At 39.2% G+C, this 25000-nt stretch overlaps 1 protein-coding gene across 1 annotated transcript in view; it reads right to left on the minus strand.

Annotated features, from left to right (window-relative positions):
• Window positions 1-25000, minus strand: part of COL9A1 (collagen type IX alpha 1 chain) — a 655564-nt gene that overhangs the window by 189205 nt on the left and 441359 nt on the right. Inside the window, exon 19 of the mRNA XM_044063896.1 lies at window positions 19723-19776. Within this exon, the coding sequence (XP_043919831.1) occupies window positions 19723-19776 (54 nt within the window). The remainder of the gene's footprint in view (window positions 1-19722; window positions 19777-25000) is intronic.

A 25000-nucleotide genomic window follows, 5' to 3' on the forward strand; every position in this document is an offset into this window, starting at 1 on the left:
GTTGATTGCACTTGTGGGCTAAAGTATTGCTTAAAAGTAACAAACAGGCTAATACACTCAAGTGTACCAGCCTTTGATAGCAATTTAGTCAAAAACAAAGCATTTACTGCATTTTTTTCTGTTTGCAAAAAAAAAAAAAAACAAAAAAATATTTCTCCTTTCCTAAACTTTCCTAGCTAGTTGTTCCAGTGATCAGATTTTGCTGATCCCTGGGCTTTGTATTTGGTTTTTGTGTTCCTCCATTTTCTTGTGTGGCCAGAGGTAGTTTCTTTACTCACCAGTGGGAGTGGGGAGTACTGAGCTGCTTGTTTGTCCTCAGAGGAGTGGTTAGAAGCAACAACTAGTAATTCGTCGGCCATTTTGGGTCATTTCCTGTTTTTTCCAGCCCCCTGCTATAAAGCACGCATTAGCAAGCTTTAGCGCGGAGCTGCTACTGTTGCACACTAGGGCAGCACCGGTTAATCAGATTTAAACTATTAGGGCTACCTAAAGTCCACTCTTCAAATTTTCCCTTAAAACTACCTTCCTCAAAGTATACTACTGTTCTATTTAGTGTATCCTACAACTATAAATTATCTCTACTTGACTCCCAAGTAGACTATTCTCTATCTGTATAGCGAAGCACTTGCTCCTACAGTACTTATCACCTCGATACAGCACTCTTGTTATAGAAAGTACCCCAAAAAAGCAAACCCCATTTCTCGGTCACCCACATCCCCCAGAACCTTTTCTTAAGTTTTTCTGTCTATTCCTTCTAGCATGTCGAGGGATCAGTTGCTAATGCCCTCTCCTGCTCAGCTGGTGAACCTGGGAATATTGAGGCAATGTTACAATTGCCTCATGTACACAGACAACCCTCTCCTCCTCCCACAAAACACAAATACATGCGAGAGATGCAACTATACGGCCAAACTGGAGGCTGAGCTCTCTCAACATAGGACTGGCATGACCAGACAGGAGGAGAAGGTAACCACACACACTATAGACCCAGTCTCACATAATACCATCACAACCTCAAATCATACACATAAACACACAAAGATATACTCGGAGGCTCTGATCAAAAATCTACCAAAACAGCAGAGGCCACCAAAGCAGACACCCAAACAACTACCACCTCAGAACACAACACCTGCAACACATAGACCACACAGTCAGAGTGTCAAGCAGTCACAGCCCTTAATGCCAAACACAATGCCATTAATAGGACGTGCTGGAGGGATAGATTAATCACCCAAAGACTCCCGATGCTGTGGAACAAAATCCCGGTTTATGTGAGGCAGAGCACCTCACTGGCCTTGTTCAAGAGGAATCTTGACCAATGGATGGGAGATCGCAGATACACCCTAGGGGTTACCTCAGTGTCACTGCTCGACAGAGGCACAGCAAAATAATGGGAATAGTTTCTCCAAACTAAAGGGGTGGCGTAAGCCACAAAACTATGGGCTAGGCTTATAAATGCCCTCGGGCAGATAGCCTAGTATGATCCTATGAACCTATAAGAAAATCCTGTCCGAAAGGAAAGCAAAGCTATCTGGCTATGTCATGAAGAGACGAAGAGAGAAGGATGTAAAAGTGCATCTTCTGGACGAGTAGTAGACAAAGCATGGCGTTTTAGAATACTGAGCAAAATAGAACATGACGTAGGAAAAAAGAAGATATTCATGTCTAGTGACATAAGCATTGTAAGAAGCTGTGATAAGGAAGCATTGAAAGAAAACCACACCTTGACATTTGACCTTCATGAGCAGATCATTATCAATAGGCAGGAGGAGTACATTACAACACTGCTTACAGGTCTGGGCATGTTTTCATCCAGGCCATGGTTAACAGCAGAAACAATGAAATATATAGCTCAAATATATATAGAACAGGTATTTGGGTACAATTAGCAATAAATATACAGAAAATCATAGCACAAATGACTTGGATCAGGCAGTAAATCTCCCCCTACATTTCTCCATCTAAATTCCAAAAGTACATTTTCTCTCATATTCCAAATGTTGAGTAATTGCATGAATCTCTAAGAAGGTATTTCAGAAACCCCTTGATTCACTAACTTTTTTCCTTAAGGAAAGCAGTTGACAGTAGTTACTAATTCAAGTGTAATCACCTAAGGAGAGATATTGATGAAAAAAATACCATATTACTTGCCTGGAGACCTTTCAGTCATTTGCTCCGGTTACAAAGTAGGTGACTGAGGCGCTACCATGACAGCCTTCAGTAACCATGTGATAATAATTCATATTGACAACAGTATTCCATAATGATGCTGTTGCCATTTCTGCATGACTTGCAATGTCAAGTTCATGTCCCTCAATGAGCACATTGGACTTCAAAGGAATTTTAAAACCTAACTGTAAGTCTGCATTCGACAACTATTTTTTTACATTCATAACTACTTTCTTAGATCCACAGCTATTCCTTTACATGCACATCTCACAAAGATGAAAATTAAAGATTGCAACCATGCTGCTTGCACTGCTGATCAACCCTGTAACTGCAACAGGTCTATCCTGGGTGTGCTTTTTGAAAGGATATCCTCATAACTCAGGTGCATAAAGTACTTTACTTCACTTCATACCCATACAGGGCACCTTGTCAGAATAAAGTGTATGCTGGCCTCATTCAGCATTCATTAAGTAATCTCCTATAAATGTAAAGACACCGGAACATCTTCTGAGTTTCAGACAAAAAAAAAAGTGATCCAACAATAAATGTTTTATTATCACCAAGTAGTACGAGCTTTTTGTCAATTGAGCATCTATATTAAGACTTAAATGCTCGTCTTTCATAAATAAATGCTATCTTAATGAGAAAAACTTTTATTGGGGTCTGAAACATGACATTACCCTAATCAAAAAACCTGAAAATTTGAGTGAATGCTGCTTCTCCATTTAATTATAGTTATAGTTACTGGCTAGGATTCAAAGCTGGTTAGTGCACTGCATGGGGAAGAAGGTCACTATATGCATGGTGTAGTTGAGGCAAAGACACTAACAGTGTAAATGAGCAGTGCTCAGAATAGCACAGTGTGCAACCCTTACCATGCTTCTAATAGCATGACATGTAACTGAGAAACCTCCATGCAAATGAGCTACACAAAGTATAATAATGAAAGAAGCTAAATAGCAGACTCAATCAGAAACATATAAAATGGATGGGATGTGCAGTGGTGCATACCCCATACTGAATGCTGTGACTGTTTTGTATACATTTAGAGGGATGCTAGGATTAGTAGCAGCTGTAACACATCAGCATATACTGGGAGCTGCTATAAGAGCCACTGGCCACTGTAGCCACCAGTACCACGACAGAAGGTGCAGACCGAATATGACACGCCACCTGATGTACCACCAACTCACACACCAACAAACTGGACAGCTTCTGTCTAGGCATGGATAATGTAATGGACTTGATCAAAATAAAATGTTGCATATGGTAGTAAACCCAGGTTATATAGAGCAGTGCATGAACTGAAAAAAAAAACATGCATCATACATCACCATACCAACACATGAAAGCAGTAGGTATGGCACAGTGATCATCACATGAACAAAGTAACAGCTGAATGCAAAACTAGAATAGGTTGGTAGGGCCATGAAACAAACAAAACAGTCATGTAATTTGGCAGATTATTCAGTATTAAAAATCATATCCTCAAGTTGTGGGGACAATCTGTTACTTTGGCATTCTTCAATGTGTTGGATTGCAGGATCAAGGCTTGGTGCATTTTCCTGCTGACAGTTATGGAGTTGGTGCCAACCCAGTTCCCAGTTCCAAGCCAGCCATAGGTATGAGAAGCCACATCCCCACTGTCTGGCAATAGTCACCAAAATCATCACATCCTCGGTGAACCAATCAATTGTTGTGTATCCACCAGTTTAGTGGAACTGTCTTTCACAATGTTCCATGCTTTGTCTGATGCATGGTGTGTCATGTTAGGAATCTTTATCTCACCTGCTGTAATCTTTATTATGGCCATTCACAACAATTAGATATTCTCCAGTCCCTGCCAAATCTGTTTACAGTACTGTTCATCTGGAGTACCTTTGTCCAAGCTGCACATTTAATGTGCACATAGGGTATGCAGTAACACTTCATTCTCCTGACTAATGAACTTTTTAAAATTGTTACTTCCATAGTGTTGCAATGACAATTCCTGTATATTTGTGGACTAAACATGTCAGTCAGTGTGTGTATATGATGTACAGTGAGATGATAAAGCCTCACCCATTTACACATGTGGTTATCAGCTACGGGTAGTGCACTATACAGAGACTTTTCCCATACTGTTGCCACACCTCAAAATATTGCTATATGTGGCACACAGCCTTGACAGTTTCTAAGATTACCTCTGCCTACCTCTCAGTGACATCTGGCTTAAGGTTTGTTGTTGCTGCTGAAGTCATTTACCAATCAGAACATCTTCCTTTACTCTTAAAAACAGAAACCCTATTGGAATTTTTCTACTTTGAGTTAGAACTGGTATTGCATAAGACAGTGCCAATGCTTTGCTTTCACTAACAAGCATGGTGGATGTGCTAATGAAGCCAGTTATCACTACTGCCTGTGAATCAGTGTCAAATGGAGCAGGTTATCACTACTGCCTGTGAATCAGTGCTAATGAAATCAGTTATCACTCCTGTATGTGAATCACTGCCAGGGCACAATGTGTTATCTAAATGTGTTGGTGTTAGCCATGCATATCACAGTGACCATTAAGCATGTGACTTGTGTGCTCATGCAATTATATCATCAAACATTGAATGCTTCAAAGAGCAAATTCAAAAAGAGTGATCTTTTTAGAGCAAATCTAAAAAGATTGAAAAACAACCACAAGCCTACTTATACCCCCTGCTAATTATTCATATAGATAGATTGTATTTACCAACTCTAAGATCACATGATAATGGAAAAGACAAATTTCCAGACTCCACTGTACCATGACTTCACATGCAAAGCATCCAATAGGCTAAAAACATGCAAAATAAATGTCTACCTTTTTGAATATCCATTCTTACAGACTCGTCTCATGCATATGACACATGTATGCCTTTAGTGCCACTCAGCAGCACTATAACCATGTACTAGTACAGTGCACTGCATCATTATGCTACTCAAAACATGATTCAGAAACTTATATTGGGGCATGTGGTGACTACCATTTTGATCATCATGTGGACCTGACTGAGTATCTATGGCTACTTGATGGAGTGGTGAATGCAGGGCCTCAGCAAGATGTGGCAGGCAGAGCAGGATTTTCCTATTCTTTATGCAAAGGAGCATCTGCTGGACAGTTATGACAGGATTTTCTGTAAAAAGCATACTTGGCACAACTTGGATGAAATGGTGAGTGATGCCACTAGCATCACCCATTCTAGTAACCAGTGCCTCAGCAGACACAGTGACCGAATGGTACCACTCTGACCTAGTCGATCAAGGGGCAGGAGAGGTTAAGAAGAGGGAGCCTAAGGTGTCCTATAAGCATTTTTCTGAGCCATTGTTCTCTACTGTCCTAGTTGTTATATATATATATATGCTTATGTTAGTGTGCGCATGTTGTTTTTCAGCAGTGGAGGAACAACAAACAAATTTAGCTTGATGCTGCAGAAGGAGGAAGAGTGTCACTTGACAGTAGGGAATGTGTGGCATCTGTGACAATCTGCTGACTGCAACTGTATTTGTTGTACTTGTATGTATATTTTTCCCCACTGTGTTATCTTTTTACAGAACCACTTGTGGAAGAAAGGGTGGTATGGCTGTGATTACCTCAGTCTGTTCTGGCCACTACCTCTGGCACTGAGTCACCACTGACTACCAGGTCTGGTTTTCAGCAGAGTGATGATGATACCACAACTGGAGATGACTGAGAGGGGTCATTGTTTGTCCTTTGCACCTGCTTCACAGAAGCTGGACATTCTCCTTGAAAGTAGAATGGAAGTGTCTCCAGTGGTTTCTCAGCATCAGTTACAGAGGCAGGTGGGTGCTGAGGTGTGCTGACAACTGAAAACCACCTTGAAGACATACAGCATCATAAGGCATGACTAGTTGAGTAGTACTATTGCATGACATGCCTAGAGGGTCATCATGTGACACCCAACTCATTATATTGGCTAGCAGGCTGAGTGTTTCCAGGGATTTTTTTCTTCTGTGCTAGACTGGCATTCACTCATTACAGGAGCCCACCTTATCCCCAGCCAAGCAGGTTCCCTCTCATATGTGTTGTGACCCATTCCTTGTTTACTTATCTCCCATCTGTATTTTAGTGTTGATACACTTTCTTCCTTACCTTATATATGTATATTGCCCCTGTCTGTCTGAAACTTTCCTTAGTTTGTCTGTATGTCCTTGCTACCTGCACTTATCTCTCTATTCTGCCCATTGTCATCCCTCACTACCCTCCCCACTTACCATTCAATTGTAAATCTTATGAAATGGGATATTGTTAACCTTCTGTACATCATTCATACCTTACAGTTTAGCTTATGGAGTTCCCTCTGCATGTTGTTCTCCCAGTCCATATCTTTCTTCTCTACTATTATTTCCTACTTATCTGCATAATAAATATGGATGAAATTCTGTTATGCAAACCCCAATATTGGTTGATCTAATGGATGCTATGATGCACTTTTTGCTCTGAATGAGCATGGGTTTCAGCTATGCAGCACTACGTTGCACATGTGAGCATGTATTGATTCAACTAAACTAGCCTGCCTTAGCAATGATGTCCATCACATTGGAGATGCACCCAGCTTTAGCAAAGCTCCTGTCATAGGTTCATAGGTTCATAGGTTCATAGGTTGGTACTAGGCTATCAGCCCTAGGGCCTATACAAGCCTAGCCATAACAATTCCCTGGCTATTTCTTCCCACATTATTTACTTTCCTGGACCCCTGTCTAGCAGGGTGACTGACGTGATCCCTGGGGTGAATTTCCTTTCTCCCATCCAATTGTCAAGGTTCCTCTTGAAGAGGTCCAAAGAGGCACTCTGCCTGACATGTATGGGCAATCTATTCCAGAGTCTGGGGAGTCTCTAGGTCAGGAACCTATCCCTCCAGCATGTTTTGTTTATTGTGATGACAAGGTTTAGATCCCTGGAGCGTTTAGCTCTGAGGGATTGGGATTTCTTTAAGTGTAGCATGTCCAACAGCTCTGGGTTTGACATGGCCTTGTATGTTAAGCAGAGATCGCCTCTGAGTAGACGATATGCGACAGAGTATAGCTGGAGTTTTTTAAGGCGGTCAGCGTAGGGCATCTGCTTTAGGCCTGTGATTCTTTTAGTGAGGTATTTCTGAGGCCTTTCCATAGGTGTCTAGCACATTTGTTTCATTATCACTGCATCTCTATTATTTTCATGAGGTCCTTTCCTGGTATACTCATGCTACTCAATCACTAATACCTGTCTGGTTATCTGAGAACTGCTTTGTATTGTAGAAACCCTCCCCCCAAATTAATGCTTTAGTTTACATGGCAGAAATGTCCTGTATGAAAACATTATGGGAAGCAAACACTATATGCACTAGAAGCATTGTTACCAACAAACTTTGGTAGAGTTAGAAAAAATACAAAGCTGAGGGACTGCACAGAACAAAAAGGCCCAACATATTCAGATTTAACAAAACTGTGTTTTAAGTTTGTATTATATATATTAAGGGCAAGAAACATATCAGCCACAGTGATGTAGGGGTGGGACATTGGCATAATGGTTAAGGTATTTATCTTACAAACAGAAGGTGCAGGATTTAACTCTCAGATGGGGTAACTGGCTAAGCTTAAAATGACACACAAAGGAAGCTAGCCTAGTATGAGCTTATGATTCTTGTAGCCAAGTAACCCATAAGAAACAAGCAATTTAGCCAGCTTGTGTGGCTCAGTGGACTAGAGAAGTTAGTATTGTGATGATGTTGATGGTTCTAATCTGGCAGTACCCAGATCTTTTCCCCTAGTGATGTGAACATCCTCCAAGAGGGCCTTACCCAGACTAATGGCTGGTGCCAAAAGCATGGCCTCAAACTGAATGCCAAGAAATGCATTATTATCTCCTTTGGGGAAAAATGGCACCCCCACTAATTATTAAATTAATAACAACTGGCTAAGCTCACAATCAGTTGTGAGGGACTTGGGCACCCAGGGTGATAACAACTTGTCCTTTGACCACCACATTGCCTCCATTGTATGGAAGGCTTTCTACATGTTCCACCTCTTAACTAAGGGTAGTTCATCCAGGAAAAAGGAGGTCATAACATCCCTGTACTCCTCCCTTATCAGACCCATTATCGAGTACAATGCTCCCTTCAGTATGTACCTTACCAAGCACATGCAGCAACTGGAGAGAGCACAGAGGTTCTTGACCAGGAAAATCCAGGGTCTCAAACACCTATCCTATACAGATAGGCTAAAAGCCCTGTCCCTCTACTCAGTCTCATACAGACTGCTCAGAGATGACCTGTGTCTGGCATACAAGGCCATCTCAGACCCAGCCTTAATGGAGTTCCTGCATATCAGTAAGTCAAATTCCACTCACACAACCCACATGCAAGGCCTTAACCTGGACTGTGACATTAACAGAACTTGTTGGCGGGATAGATTTGTGCCCCAAAGACTCCATGTGTGGAATAGACTCCCTCTCCATGTCAAGCAGAGTACCTCTCTAGCCCTCTTTAAGAGAAACCTGGATGACTGGATGGGAAACAGAAAATACACCCCTGGGATCCCACCTGTGTCCCTGCTGGACAGAGGAAACAGGAGGAAACAGGTGTAACTTTGAAGGAACATCGGTGAAATTCTCAGCTAGCCTTATAAGGGCCTCTGGGCCAATAGCTTAGTATCATCCTATGAACCTACGTATCAGACAGAACAAAGGTAATAGTACTTTAAGTATCAATGTGATTGATTTAGTCTTTTGATAACCAATCAAAAAGGAATGTCTCATTTTGCTAGGTGGAAGACAGTTGAAGTGTATAGACCGCTCACCAGATTTCCTGTCTACAGATCAAATATCTAACTATCAGCTGACCTAAAGTCGCTATAGGGGTTTCACAACTATAGCATGTTCTTTAGATAAGGCCCATTATATATGCTGGCCAACAGGTGAGTAGTAATTGGTGACAGCTTTGTTTATTGTTTAACCTATCAGCACTAGATCTCTTTGAATTGAAAATCTGTGTTGCCTAGAAGGAGCTCCTGCTAGAAACCCAGATAACAAGTTGCAGTCTATGGATAACTTGTCCATGATACCTTTCTCTAGTCCTATAAATATGGGATTATTATGGAATACCCTAGGTACCAATCTTATCACAATGTTGCACCTAAAATTATCAGTGAGGAAGTCTTTTAAATGATAAATGCTTCCTTATTACTTATGCACCTTAGCTGTAGGTGAATGGTTGTGATCTTTAAAGGTGAGGGTTTGATAAATATATAATCCCAAACCTATCAAAGTAGAGATTACACTGGGATTATTTCTGTTTACTGTGCAAATCCTGAGTAGCCTATCTCTGTCACAAGAAAAAATATTTAGGACCATAGAACATGGCACTGGACTACCTGGAGTTTGGCAGCAGTAGATTATAATGCTTTGGTCAGTACTTCAGCATCATGAGTGTCTACAGGTCCCTACCATGAACCAGGAGAAGCACATCACCTACCTGGGCTTGCTAGAGTCACTCAGTATACAGCCAAACACCTTGGTCATGGGAGATTTCAACTATCCTTCAATCGACTGGGCGAATTACATAAGCACAAACACGATCACTCTGAGGTTCCTGGATTTTGTTAATTCAAATGCCCTGGAACAGGTGGTCTGCTCCCCCACAAGGGGCTCAAATGTCGTTGACCAAGTGCTAACCCACATGGGGGGTCACTACACTACTCCCTGTGTGTTGCCCTCCCTGTTAAGGTCAGACCATAAATCAGTCTCATTTGAAGTAAGGATCAGACCTGACTCCTCCACAGGATCAAAAAAGCTGAACATTTCTCCAAAGCAAACTATTGCCTACTAAATGATGGTATAAAAAGTTTCAAAGTCCCTAATAACACAGCCAACAATGCCACTTCTTCAGAAGAGTACACAAATGCCCTTTATAGTCACTAAAATAAATGCATTAACTCAGCTGTAGCTGACAGGACTAAAAACAGGTCCTCCTGAAAAAATAAGCCACCCTGGTGGACTGTAAGTATAAATAGGTAAGACCAAAGAAGTAAAAATAACCAATAAAATCACAGCAGCACGGTGTCAATAAAGGCAGTCTTCCAAAAATTCCAAGTTGCAAGTCCAATATAAAATGAAATATCCTTTTATTGGTAAAAACAAACAAGATTTAGCGCTTTCGTCTCCTCACCGGAGACCTCTTCAGAATCCGTTCACAGAATGCTTCCACACCTATATTTGTATGGATATGTATGTATACCCAAGGAGCCATTTAATTTACATATGGTGTTTTACTTTTATACTATTGTATATTTATTATACCATCTGATGAGTATACAGTGTTTTTATGTTTTTATGTCTCATTGTTTATGTTACACAGCTTTTATTCTCAATTTGTTTGTTTTAAATTTCAATCGATTTTTAACAGATATTTTATTATATATTTTCACAATGCTTAACTATATATAACATTTTTATGAGAAACTTATGAGAATTATTCAGAGGTTTTAAGATTTTAAATTACTTCCCCAAATCTTAATAGAGTTTTTAACAGAGATCTCTGGTCGAACTTGTTTGTATAAAAAGCCAGCCCTTTAAATTAATTGCTAAATCAATTGCTGAATTTAATTGTTGAAGAATTGTTGAATTAATTGTGAAATTAGTTGAATGAATTAATTAATCAATTCTTGGTTTATTGTTCAATAGGCTTCCATACAAATATAGGTGTGGAAGCATTGTGTGAACGGATTCTGAAGAGGTCTCCTGTGAGGAGACGAAAGCGCTAAATCTTGTTTGTTTTTACCAATAAAAGGATATTTCATTTTATATTGGACTTGCGACTTGGAATTTTTGGAAGACTGCCTTTATTGACACCGTGCTGCTGTGATTTTATAAATAGGTAAAATATAACAAAAGAAAGAAACTGATATCTACGAACAAGAGGCAACATACTCAACAGAGGAAGAATACCCTCCACAGCTTATAAAAGCAAATCAGATATCTTGTAGAGTTCTCTAAGGCTAGTTTAGACTAAATTAGCATCCCTAGCTAAAGACAACCATAAGGCATTCTTTAGCTACATCTGAAACTTATGGTGGACTATCCACACTGAACCTGAGGTAATTGCCAACCTGCTAGCTGATAGATTTGGCAATAACTTAACCTCACTATTCCCACCAGCCATACCCCAAAGCATTCCTGACACCAGTCCTCTACACAGTCTCTCCAAAGAGCAGGTCATATCTGCACTCTACAAGGCCAAAGACACAGCCTCTAAGGGATCAGATAACATTCCACTAAACAATCTAAAACAAGACTTAGTGAAACCACTTGGTACTCTTTTTAACCATAGCCTGAGCATTGGCTTTGTTTCATCAGAGTGGAGAACAGCAACAGGAATCATTTTGCATCAACTGACCCATAAAACTATCAAGCCATAAGCATAATCAGACATATCTGCAAGGCCATGGAAAGAATCATCATGGACCTTATCAACAAGGACACAGGTGACCTTCCAACTCTTGACCCAATCCAGATTGGTTCATCAAGGGCAGATCTTGGTTATTAAACCTGGTGGACTTCTTTGAGAATGTCACCAAAGCTCTGGATGAGGGCAAAGCAGTACATCCCACCTGTCATGATTTTGCCAAGATTTTTGATACAATCGTCACTCAGGGATCATTGAGAAACTCTCCCAGCTGGGGATTAACCCATACATCACTACTTGGGTAGCCAACTGGCTCACTGACGGAGCACACACTGTCATAGTTGGGGAGTCCACCTCCACCAGTAGACCAGTTACAAGTGTGGTACCATAAGGATCTGTGCTGGGCCCTCTACTGTTTGGAATCTATTTCTCTGAGGTTTAGGCAAAAGTAGATGGCCTGTGGCTTACCAAGTATGCAGATGACTGCAATCATTGAGTCCCCCAACAATGTCAACATATTACAGAAAGGTGTGATGCAGACAAATGATTGTTGTCAAAGTCATGGACTAAAACTAAACACAAAAAATGCCTCATTATTCCCTTTGCAAAGAAGTAGCCCTGCTAATTATGATATAGATAGCACCCCACTAAGCTCATACCCAGTGGTGTGAGACATGGGAAGATGGGTTGATAGCAATCTAAATTTCGATCACCATGTGCCCATAGTGGTACGGAAAGCCTTCTATATTGCACATCTCATAAATAAGGGCATTGCATCCAAGAATAAGGAACTTATAACTCTTCTTTACTCAACCCTTATCAGACCACTAATTGAGTACAATGCTCCCTTCTGTATGTGTCTCATCAGACACCTGAAGCAGCTAGAGAGACCACAGGGGTTTCTGACCAAGAGAATCCATAGTCCCTAAAATGTGACTTACATGAAAAGACTGAAAGCCCTGTCACTGTACTCTGTATCATACAGGCTGCAGAGAAGCAACCTGTGCCTGGCCTAGAAAGCAGTCTCTGAGTCTGCCCAAATGGAAATGCTGCAAATCCCAAATCAAATGGGACAAGAGTCACTTGCTCCAGGGATCTCAACCTAGCCTGCAACATTAACAAAACATGTTGGAAAGACAGATATATCTCCCAGAGATTGCCACTCTTCTGGAATAAGCTCCCACTTCAAATGAAGCAGAGCTCCTCAATGACCCTATTTAAGTGAAACCTTGACAACTGGATGGGTGACCATAAATTCACACTGGGGGGTGGCACCTATATCCCTCATGGACAGGGGTAGTCGGTGCCAATCATAAAATCACTCTAAAAATGACCATCCAACTATGGCTGATTAGGGTACATAGGTTTTAGGACTTATGGCCAGGCTAGTAACCTCCTATGAACCTATGAATCTAGGAGAAATACAAAGAAAGTCATCAGAATATAGACCAGAAACAGACTTGTCAGCATATTGACATAGCTAATTCACATATACATCCAATGCATTATATGATCTGGGAATGATAAGGTAATTTTCGTTTGAGTATTCTTGGAGTAGAATGACAGAAACATCATGTACTTAGCTCAGTGATATCATCCAGGTAATACCGGGCACATTTAATAGCTTACAAGTGATTTCCAACACATTGGCTAAAAAGGTGAACAGTGCTATTAGTCTACAGCTCTATGTTCGGTTATATTCACTGTGGTCAGGGCTGATGTTGCTAGACATCTAAAGTTTAAGGACTTTATCTTCCACTAAGTTTCAGGTTATGAGCAAATACACCAGGACAATGATTTAGTTAGCGATCCAGGGTGGGCGATGGGTATATTTTGGAGATAGATCATTGCAAGAGGAAGATACATTCTCTTACTTTAAGCTGGTGCTGTATAATTCAGATAAAAAAATGACATTTTAGATGTGATTGGATGAAATACTATGGACTGAGTAAATCTCCAGTGGAAGCAAAGTGACTGCAAAATTGCCTGGTTTCCTACAGAAATGGTCATTATTGGTGACAAAATCAGCAACTGTTAGAGACAGTAACTAACTTTGGAGGATTTTATCAGGGATCGCAGCTTCTTACTGAGGCTGACCAGGGAGCTCCTCCACTCATGGGATTTTACTCTCTTTTGCAACAGTTTTTTCCTTCTGTTGTAGAGTTTGTTTATGGCAGGGGACCACCAGATTGGCTTCCTTTTTTTGGAGGATAGCGTCTTGGTTCTGTTTGGGATAGCAAGATCCATGCACTTGTGTAAGTGCTTATAAAGTGCAATTGTGTAGGATTCAGTAGTCGTAACTGTATTGTCCATCTGCATGGGTGTCATGAAGTTTAACACTTCTACCTTAAAAAGCATGAAGTTAGCTTTGGAGAATTTTTTTACCGTGGTTTTCTTAATGGGGGTGGGGGCAGGATGTGGATATCTAGGGTAATTAGCTTATGGTCAGATTGGACCAATGAGGCATTGACTTCAGATGTGGAACACCAGTCACTCATGTTAGTAATGACTAGATCTAGGATATTGTTGCCCCTGGTGGGGGTGTGGATAAGTAGATCCAGGGCATTGGAGTTTATGAATTCCAGAAAGCGCTGAGCAAAGGAGTGGGTACATGAGTAGTTTTCCCAGTTAATGGTGGAGTAGTTGAAATCGCCCATTATTAGGGTGTTTGGTTGAACTCTAATATTTTCCACTACATTAAGAAAAGAGGAATGGGAATCCTGGGGTATGGTAGGGGATCCGTAGCAAGCTACAATTTGGATTGCAGTTTTGCCCAGAGTTAGTTGCACTTGGATGACCTCAGCTGCATTATGCTGAGCAACTAGCCTGAAGCTGTGGATATCCTTAATGAATATGGACACACCTCCACCTTTGGTGTTCCAGTCCAGGTTACATGGCCGAAAAGTGCAGTATGAGTTATAGCCTGGTAGTGCAAGGGTGCTCTCTGGAGCCTTGAACCAGGTCTCAGTCACTGCACAGATATCAATGTTCTCCATTTTAAGGAGTGCCTCGAGTGAGTGCATTTTGAGATTTAGACTTCTAGCATTGAGTAGCATCACCCTCAGTTTTTGCTTGCCTGTTCCTGTTATGGTGGTGAATTTGTCATTTGAACCTTGCCTAAAAAAGGCACTATAGGGGCAGCAAGAACCTTAGCCAGTATCCAGAATCCCAGGGGTGGCAGGTGTAGGCCATCTCTAGCAAAGCATTGTGGTCTGTCGACCGTGTTATCCCAGGCAGACAGATAATGGCTCCCTTTAGAATGACAACAGAAGCTTAGCCAATTGTTGAAGTCAATCTTTTTGTCCTTGTACTGCAGTATCATTCTGGGTGATGGCAGAAAGCTATTCAAGGCTAGGGTCATACATCCCTGGGCTACAAGATCAGAGAGCTCTTCCATGTCTCTTTTCATGAAGTCCAGGGAGGTACATCTCAGGTTGTTCACACCAACATGGACAATGACAGAGTCATGTTTGTACTTGTTGTGGAGTGACCTGAGTGTGGGGGTTATGTGTCGGATCCTGGCACCCGACAGGCAGTTGACAATAACCTTCTCCTTGTTTAGCCTGGTGAGTGGGACATCAGTGTGCCTGACTATAGAGTCACCTATGACTACTGTGTTAGGTACGTTGTTTTGCCTTATTGGCTGTGGTTGAGTGGCACACTGAGTCTGTGGGCTATGTGTAATTTGGGTTGTGTTGGGGGGTGGAGGTTGCTTGCATTTCTGCTTTGGAGGTTTCTGTTGCTTGAGCAGATTATTATTGAGAGGCTCCATGAATGTTTTTGTGTTTCTATGTGTAGATTTTGGTGGTGTAGATTTAGTGAGACTATGTGATGAGTGTGGTGTGGTGCAAGTGTTTACCTTCTCCTTTTGACTGTCAAGTTCAGTCTTGGTTGAAGAGAGCTTTACCTCCAGTTTGGCTAGATAAGTGCATCTCCAACAGGTTGCCGTGTTGGGTGGTAGGAGGAGAGGGTTGTCTGTGTACATGAGGCAATTTCTACATTGCCCCAAGATGCCCAGATTCATCAGATAGACAGGAGAGAACATTGGGAGCTGACCCTTGGACATGCCTGAATAAAAAAATATTTTCCTCTAGATAAGTGAGGAAAGTGAGTACAAGAGCAGTTTTTCTCTAAGCAAGTGAGGAAAGTAAGTACCAAAACTGTTTTCCTCTAGGTAATGAAGAAGGCTGAGTGCTGTAGTAATTAATAGGTTATTTAGTGCTTACAACAAATTCTGAACAAGTGCTGAGCACGAATAAGCAAATTCAAGTGCTAAAACTAAGAATCTGTATCTGGATCTGTATTAGGATACAATCTGTCCTTGGTGGGTATTTTGGGTGAATGAAAATAATGTGTTACCGCATAATCTGACATCTTGCCACTGTCAGGTGTTTATACCCCAAAAATAAGGTCAACAAGTTGCTGGCGATAATACACTTTTTGCTATGGAATTTCAAGTTAAATTTGATGATTTACCAGGCTGTATTCAGATGCAGTCAGTGTTTAACTGTCGCACTTCTTATACCCAAAAAGAAATCAAAATCTTTTAGCCCAACACACAGTTTTATTATTTCATTACAGCTGCCTCTGAACTATCAGTTGAAAATGCCAAGACATGTTTAACAGTTAATCAATCCTCATACTGCTAAAGGATGGAAAATCATGACTTTATTTTCAGTATGCTCCATAGAAACACATTCTAGCAAAATAATTACAAATACAAATTTTTGAGTTCATACATTCTGTAATAATTACTCCATGTACTACTCTCAACATATTGGAATTATTGCAAAGTATTGCAACCAACTATACTAAACAATGAAGAAAAGCTGAGAGACTCAAGTAATAAATGCTGTCAAGATGTAAGGGTATGAAAGCTGGACACACTATTATGTTGTATTAATAAAGAAAAAAACACATCTATTCATCTAGATTTCTTAAGTAAATTAAACATGAATTTATTTCCCTAATCCCGGTTTTGAAAAAAGAAAGCTTTTAATTTATGATCATTTTAAATATACTTCCTATCTATACATATGTTAACAAGATTTGCTTGTATATTGATGATTTCAGCATATTATAGTGTGTTTTTTTTAAAGCATAATCATTTTAAGGTATAGATTGATGTATTTATTTGTATATTTGCTAAATTAATTTATTACTTGTTTATTATTAAACTATCTGTGATTTTATTGGTTAATTACATGATTGATTGAGTTGCGTATTCATATGTTTCAGTGTTATTTTACAATATACATATATCTATATATATATATATATATATATATATATATATATATATATATATATATCTATATATATATATATATATATATATATATATATATTTTTTTTTTTTCTAACAATTCTAGAATCAGAATACGCTTTCTAGTATTTCTAATTTTCCTGGTTTAGTAATCCCTTAATCTGTGAGAATAATAAGAAAATTATAAATCTTCTAGTGACTACAACAGGCATAATAACATAATAACTTGTGGTCCATTATGTCTTCAATAAAATATGAGGGGGCGCACAGTAGAAATATTACTGTTTGGTCATGTGCCTTAAAAAAACCTAGGTGTGCATGAATACCAGGTACGCTGCAGTTACCTTATTGTACTTATAAAATAGGCATCTGTGTTTTTCTTTTTTTATGTTGAAATTTACCCTTCATAGTTAATGCATTATGTTTTGCAATACATGTTAATGTAAAATAGTTTCAGCCCATTGTAACTAAATGATTAATATGCTGAGTTGCAACTTGTTTTAACATGGTGAATATTAGCCTAAAATTTGCCTTTGCACAATTCCATTTCAAATTTTTGTTTTACTGTTGTACAGATTCACTGAAACAGTTAAATAGCAGTGATCCATAGAGAATATGTTGAAAGTCTGAATTCAGAGTGTAATGTTTTAGGGGATTTATGGCCATTTGTTGAAAATAATTAATGTTAAAAAGGTATATAGCTCCTTTTCCTTTTCATTAATTAATTGTTGCATTGGGTTATAGCTCTTTAACTACAATAGAATTATGGTACTATATTTTAGAGTAGTAATTTTATGGACCCTTTTATCTAAATGTTGTGTGCCATTGTGCATTTTCATTTGTAAATTTTGTTTTGCAGTCATTATTACAAATCTAGTTTTATAGGCTCCCAGGCAAGTATGAGGCTTGCTGCCTTTTGGGTTATTTTAAGCCTAGGCAATGTCCCTTTCAAAGGTTAGAACCAAACCCTCTAACTTGTGTATATAAGGTAAACATCTTAACCATTATATCAACTAACTCCCCAATCAAATTTGCTTTATTTCAATATCTAGGCTCAGATGGTAATGTTGGTTTACAAAAGCCATGTTGAAAACTGAGCTCAAAATATTAGATTTTGGCAGAGGTATGGACATTTGTTGAAAATAACTGAAAATGTATCTTGGCCATTTAAATGAATTGACTGTAGGATTATAACTTTTTAACTAGAAAGAATTTTAGCATAAAAGTTTGTGGGTAGCCATTGTATTTTCCCTTTTGCTATTTTTTTGTGTGCCATGGCAGAGTTTCTTAAACACGTGACATGTCATAGTCTTATTCATAAAGCCATAAATGATATGTTGAAAATCTGAGCTCATAATGTTAAGTTTTAATGGGTCTTCTTTACATTACCAAAAGTCAGAACATCAAAGACAAAATGCTCGATACCACAATAACGAAACTTAGAATACCTAACCACAGTCTATTTTCCCAGGGCAAGCAAACACTTGGCCAAAACTACAGTACAACACACTGCACTATCTAAACCTATCTAGGTGGGGGGCTATGCCCCCACACCACCTGATGTGAGGGGTGCACCCCCAAACTAAATATACCAACTCCATGATTGCACTACAATGGGGAAAGGGCATTATTCCCCATATTGGGCAAGTGTTTCCTTGTCCTGGGAAAACAGACACAGTTCGGTATTCTAAGTTTCCTTATTGTTGTCTTGAGCATTTTGTTTCTGGTTTCCTAGCTTTTCCATACTGTAAAGTAAACTCATTTTAGCAGGTTTTGGGCATTTGTGGAAAATAATATTTAAAAAAAGCCATACATTGCCCATTTTAACTAATTCATAACTGTTGTACAGGGTTACAACTTTTTTAACTACATGAACTTTTGGCATGAAAGTTTCAGGGTAGTCATTTTAGAGACCTTTGTAACTATTATGTGCTACTACATAGTTTCTATTGTAAGTTTTGTTTTGCAGTTCCTTTTTTTCTTAATACAAACTACACTAGCACTATTTTAATGCTATAGTTTAAGTTCTGATGTTCCATAGATGGCATGCTGAAAATCTGAGCTCAAACTTTTATGTTTCAGCAGTCACTGGCATTTGCTTAAAGTAGTATTTTTCAAATATTTTTTAAATATTTACCAGCTTTCTTGCAAAGCCCTCAGGCATTTACTATCATAGATTAGTTCATGGATGTCCACAGATAGTATGTTGAAAGTTAGAGTTCAAAATGTTAAATTTTAGCATCGTTTTTGTCATTTGTTTAAAGTAATACCTTTTTAAAGTATTAATTGACATTTTACCAGCTTTCTTGCACAGACCTCATGCTTACAGTTTGCACAGCAAGACTTTTTTTTTTCTAGATCCTTTTTTGCCATTATTATGATGGCACCTCATTACCAGACTCAGCAAAACCAACCCTGAATGCTTTTCTGAAATCAACTCATCTGTGTTTCTTTTGTAAAGTTTTCATTCTTCCTACTTATTTTTTACTTTTTAGAGCAACTGAATAAAAACATTCTTTATTAAAAATTATATTTTATGTATTCCCAAATACCACTCATCCCTTTGATTATTATGGATTGTATAGGTCACACTGTTGCACCATACAGCATAAGTAATATTAATTTTCCTGGGCATATCTATCTGTAATTACTCTGTCAACATGAAGTTCTATACAACATTAAATGCAGCAATAATGCCTACTGTATAATATGTTGTAATAATATTGTTGTTTCTAAAGCATTTTTCTTTTTAGCTGTTTGTACTTCCTTCTTCAGTATGTGCTGTTGTATGGTGACTGGTAGCTATAACTATTGATGGTAAAGCTTTAAATTGTGAATCACATTGAAAAGACAAAGTAAGAAAAGATAAAACTTTACCGGTGGGCCTTGGGCTCCTGGTTCACCTAGGCCTCCTTGCTCACCTTCCTCACCCTACGAAAAAAACAAAAAATAGCAAATGTATTTTAGACAATAGAAAGAACACCAACAGTAAACATTAACAACAATTTTCTTAGTTTATGGATATTATGTCTTAAGTGGAGTCTGTTTTCTATGCATTGTCTCAAAAGAAATAATTCCTATTACGGCCTATTCCAAGATGGAGCAATACTAAAGTGCACCCCACAGATAAGTTATAATTGTGCACCTCCATTAGTCTTAATTGTTCAAGTACAGTGACTTACTTGCTAGTAACTATACTACACTCAAATTTAGACAACTGTAGTAGCTTGTGAACAAAATGGGGATGAGAATACAGGAACAATCCTCTGCTGTACTTAACTGCATTTCATGGGGGAGTAATAGTGAATATGGGGGAATATGAGAAGACCAGTAGCATGATGGTGTTGCTTGCTTTCTCAGTAGAGGTGCACCTGTGGAGTGGGAGCGTGGGTATAAAGCATATCCAATATATATGTGTTTAAACTACAAAATGGATTCAGGAGCAGGGGGTATCACAAGATTCAAGGCACAGCACATGATATTGATACACTGAAGGATGGTAAGAAGACAGAAAAGCAAAACAACTTTAAGGCAGTCAACCACAATATGACTTATACTGTTATATGCTTCTAAGCAGTAGAAAATTACCACTTTACCAGAGATTTGTGGATGCCACAAAAATGAAATGCTTGAAAATATGATTGAACAGATATGCATGAGATATATTCCACAAGCATGTATTACATAGATACATAATCATATCCCTTCATACATGTGCATGTGCAGACACACACACACACAGACACACACACATTACATATATTTGCACCTCTTTCTCCAGTCCCTGCAATGCACTCTCTTAATGTTCCAAAACACTGACTGAAATAATCAATAGTTGCATTTGAAGCTGCAGTGTCAGATGTAAAATAGGACAGTGATGGATAGCAAAATCATATGATTTCTTCTCTCTGACTATACACCCTTCACCCTACCAACACTGATGCCTGAGTTTCTAAAACTTTACAACTATTTCAACTATTTTCTGTGACAAGGAGAACTTATATGTGTTTGTTCTCTATATACTTCTAGTGGGAATGAAGAAGCAAAATGGGAAATGTCCCATTATTCAAGTATGAGACCAGTGAAAGGAACCCAAGCCAAAATGTATTTATTCATTCAACATTTGTTTGCCAGGATGGTCCAAATGGGCCGAAGGAGCCCGTTTTCAATGGAGTCCTGCGGAGAAAAGCTCCATAGATACATCTGGTTAAACAACAGGTTATTACAATTCAAGAGGAGTACATGAAGCAAAAGAGTATGTTAGTACAATTTGAAGAGGAAAAAAAAACAGAGTTGTATCTCAATTAGTAAAGTTTACAAATATAAAGTCACTATCATTGCTAACACAGATATTAAGTCTAAGCAGTAATAAGTAAGTATTTACAAGTCTAAGCAGTAATAAGTAGGTATTTACACGTTAATTAGACTAGGGAGTTATTTACAATATATATGTTGCCCCAGAGGGAATGTAATCAATGGGTGAAACATTTTTAAATTTAGTTATGATAAGAGGAGAGAGGGAGTAGGGGTAGGGAGTGAGGTAGCTGCTGGGGATTTTAGGCAGGATGGGAACATGAGCATTCCCAGACAGATGTTAGGTGTGAGTGGAGCAGAGTTTTAAATGTGGATGGGCTGCTGGTGAGGTGAATTTGAGGTGGGAGGGAGTTCCAGAGGAGTGCCAAGGAAAAAGAAAGTAGAAGTTTGCCTGCAGGACGAGCAGGCTTATGAAGTTCAATCAGATTCTGAGCACTGGTTCTTAGGAGTCTGTTATGTTGGTGCATTTTAAATGTTGAGTGAGTTTATGAGCAAGGATTAATTGAGAGTAGATAAGGTAGTTGGGCATCTCTAGCCAGTTTAGATTATGGAGGGCAATACAGTGGTAAGTGGAGGATTTGTGTCCAGTGGTGAATTTGGTAATTTTGTTGTAGCAAGAACAGAGTTTTGTTTTAATAGAAGATTGTAGGTTGGTTAGAAGTGGGGCACCATAAAGGAGAGAAGGGATGAGATATGTGGTAGTGAGAAGGAATCGTGTAGATGGAGTAAGGTAGTGAATGTGCCGGTAGAACATACCAAGTTTCTGGTGTGTTTTTTTGATATTTATATGTATGTGGGTATCACATTTGAGCTGGTTGTCGATGAGTACCCCTAAGAGTTTTGCATTGGATACTACCTCAATAGAAGTGTTATTCTGACTGGTTATGGAGAATGAATTAATGTTGATAGTTGTAGTTTTGGAAGGGGTGAATATCATGAGTTTGATTTTTGATGCATTAAGTTCCAGGTGGTTATCTAACATCCATTGTTCAGTGGATGAGAAGGCATCTTGGGTTAGTTTTATGAGGGTGGGAGTGGACTTAGCAGAGCAGATAATTGTTGAATCGTCTGCATATTGGATGATTTGTGCATAAGGGAAGGCAAGGTGGAAGTCATTTATGAAAATATTGAACAATAGGGGACCTAAAATGGAACCCTGGGTACACCAGTAGGAGTGTTGAGGAATGGGGAAATAGCTTTCTTCCATTTGACTGCTTGTTGCCTACTGGAAAGGTAGCTGGTAAACCAGTTGATAGGGGTGATAGATTTAGGTTAGAGAGTTTGGATAAGAGAAGGGCGTGAGAGATGGTATCAAAAGCTTTGGAAAGGTCTAGAAGGAGCGTGGATACAATATATCCAGAGTCACGGGCTTTGTTCACAGTTTCAAGGAAGGAGAGTAGTACAGTAGTAGTACTGTGACCAGGTCGGAATCCATGTTGTGTGGGAGTTAGTAGGTGATTGTCAATGAGGTAGGGTAATAGTTTTAGGTGGATACACTTTTCAAGTAGTTTAGAGATGGGAGATAAGATAGCGATAGGCCTAAAATTGGAGATGTTATTATTGTTTCCTACTTTGTGGAGGCGAATAATGTAGGCTTTTTTCCAGAGTCGGGGTACGTAGCCTTCTTGGATTGACCGGTTTATAAGAATACAGATGGGGAAGGCAATGGCATCTGCAGCTGTCTTTAGGAAGAAGGAAGGGATATTGTCGGGGGCAGTGGAGCATGGTTTTAATTTCTGAATGAGTTTTTTTATAGTTGATACTGGGATAGGTTTTAGAGAGGAAGTTGGGAGGTGGAAGTATCTGATGATGAGGAGATAGTGGAAGGTGTGGTTGAGTAAGAAGGGTTTTTGAGAAGGATGATGTCAATTTGGTTATGGATTCAATGAAGAAGTTGTTAAATTGGGAGGCTAAGTAGATATCAGAAGCATTGTGGTCAGGGCAAGGGTTCTCTTTTTTGTCTGGGTTTAAGAGAGTGGGGATACTACCCCAGAATTTTCTAGGGTTTGTCTTGTGATTATTTTGGAGTGTGGTATAGTAGGATTTGCAATATGAAGTGATGAGCTTCTTAACTTTTTTGCAGAGCATTTTGTATTCATTTAGGGTGACTAGGGATTTATTTTTATGGTGGTAGTTCAAGGCTTTATCATGGAGGTGCATAACTGCTACATCTTTAGATATCCAGGGGACAGTGTTGCTTTTAATTATTTTAGATTTCAAGGGGGCAAAGGTGTCTAGGAGGTTTAGAAATGTTGTATTAAAGTAGGTGATGGCCTCATCAAGGGGGAGAATTTTTAGAGGATTCCAGTTGAGTTGTTTCAGTAGGTCAGAGAAGGTGCTGGAGATGAAATGTTTTAATGAGCGTATAGAAATGGTGGTATGAGACAGTTGCAGAGATGAAGAGTGACGATGAGGGAAAAGGGGAAAGTGATCACTGAGGGAGTCAGGGAGGGTACCGCTACTGGAGATAGGATGTGGGTGGGATACCATAATCCAGCCAAGAATACTTCCAGAGGAATAGTCTTTTGATGGTCTGGTTGTGGTGTTGATAAGCTGGTGGATGTTGTAGAGGTTTATTTTTAAGGAGTTAGTGGGGGATTGAATAGAGGACCAATTAATATTTACATCACCTAAGATTATAGTCTCATTGGTTATGTTGCTAGAGAACCAAGACATAATATCCTCAAGGATAGGGGTATTGTCCCCAGGAGGGATATAGAGGGAGGCTATGCATATGGATTTATGCTTGTTCAATTTGAGTGTAGCTAGAATTAGCTCAGCGTTGGCAAATTGGGGGATGGGCTTACTATATGGAGTAACTGAAAGGGAGGAAGAGGAGAGCAACCCCACCACATTTTTTGTGGGTTCTGTCATTTCTAATAATACTGTAGTGGGGGGGGGGTATTTCAGAATCTTTTAGGGAGGGCTTTGACCATGTTTCAGAGATTGACAATATGTCAATTTGACGGCAAACATCTTTAACCTGTGTTTTAACAGAAAAACGTTTTACCCACTCGTTTAAACTAGTCCACATTGTTGTATCTTGAAGTCATTAACAAAACTTTTATTTTGCAAAATACTTTGCCATGGTTTAGAATGTCTTGTAATATTTAATTAAGTAAACTGAAATTGTATTCAATTTACAGCTAGTTGAAAATGTTTTGCCTGCAAAGTCAGGTGACTCAATCATGTAATTAGAGATCAAATTTCAGTTTAGTTGAATGTAACAGATAACTTTTAGTCTCATAACACTGTCACTTATGCTGAAAGTGTACATAATCTGCAAATGTGCATTGCAAATTCTGCAACACTGAAATAACTCCACAAATGGATTGAAATTTCAAAATATGCTTGCTCAGTATAGCACAATTTTTTAAAAGTATTGGTCTCATGTTTGTCATGTATGTCAGTAGATGGCTGTGAAAAACTGTGGGGCCTTCAAAGTAAATATTTGACAGCACAAGTCATCAAGTCTTAGCACTGTCCACTGTAAAAGAGTTACTGCTAATATCTCATGTAAATCACCTGCTTAAATACATCCTTCTTTCTTCATTTCTGGATTTCTTGAGGTAACTATCTCCAGTGGCTGCCAGAGGAACCAGCAGAAGGAACCACTCTATCACCTTCGTGTTGCAGCAAAATGTCCTCATGCCTCTTTACCTGCTCTACAAACTGTGAACCAGAGAGGGGATGTTTCCATTACAGTCCCTAAGGCAAATTACATTCCTCTGACTTCAATGACAGTCTCAATACAATAATAATATGGCCTGGGGGGGCTATTTGCACATAGCCCAGATGAGATCTATAAGTTATTGTCCCTCTTAGTTCACAAATGTGAAGT

This window comes from Protopterus annectens, chromosome 2.part2 (genome assembly GCF_019279795.1).
Source record: "Protopterus annectens isolate FY-2018-M chromosome 2.part2, PAN1.0, whole genome shotgun sequence".
NCBI classification, from domain to species: Eukaryota; Metazoa; Chordata; order Ceratodontiformes; family Protopteridae; genus Protopterus; species Protopterus annectens.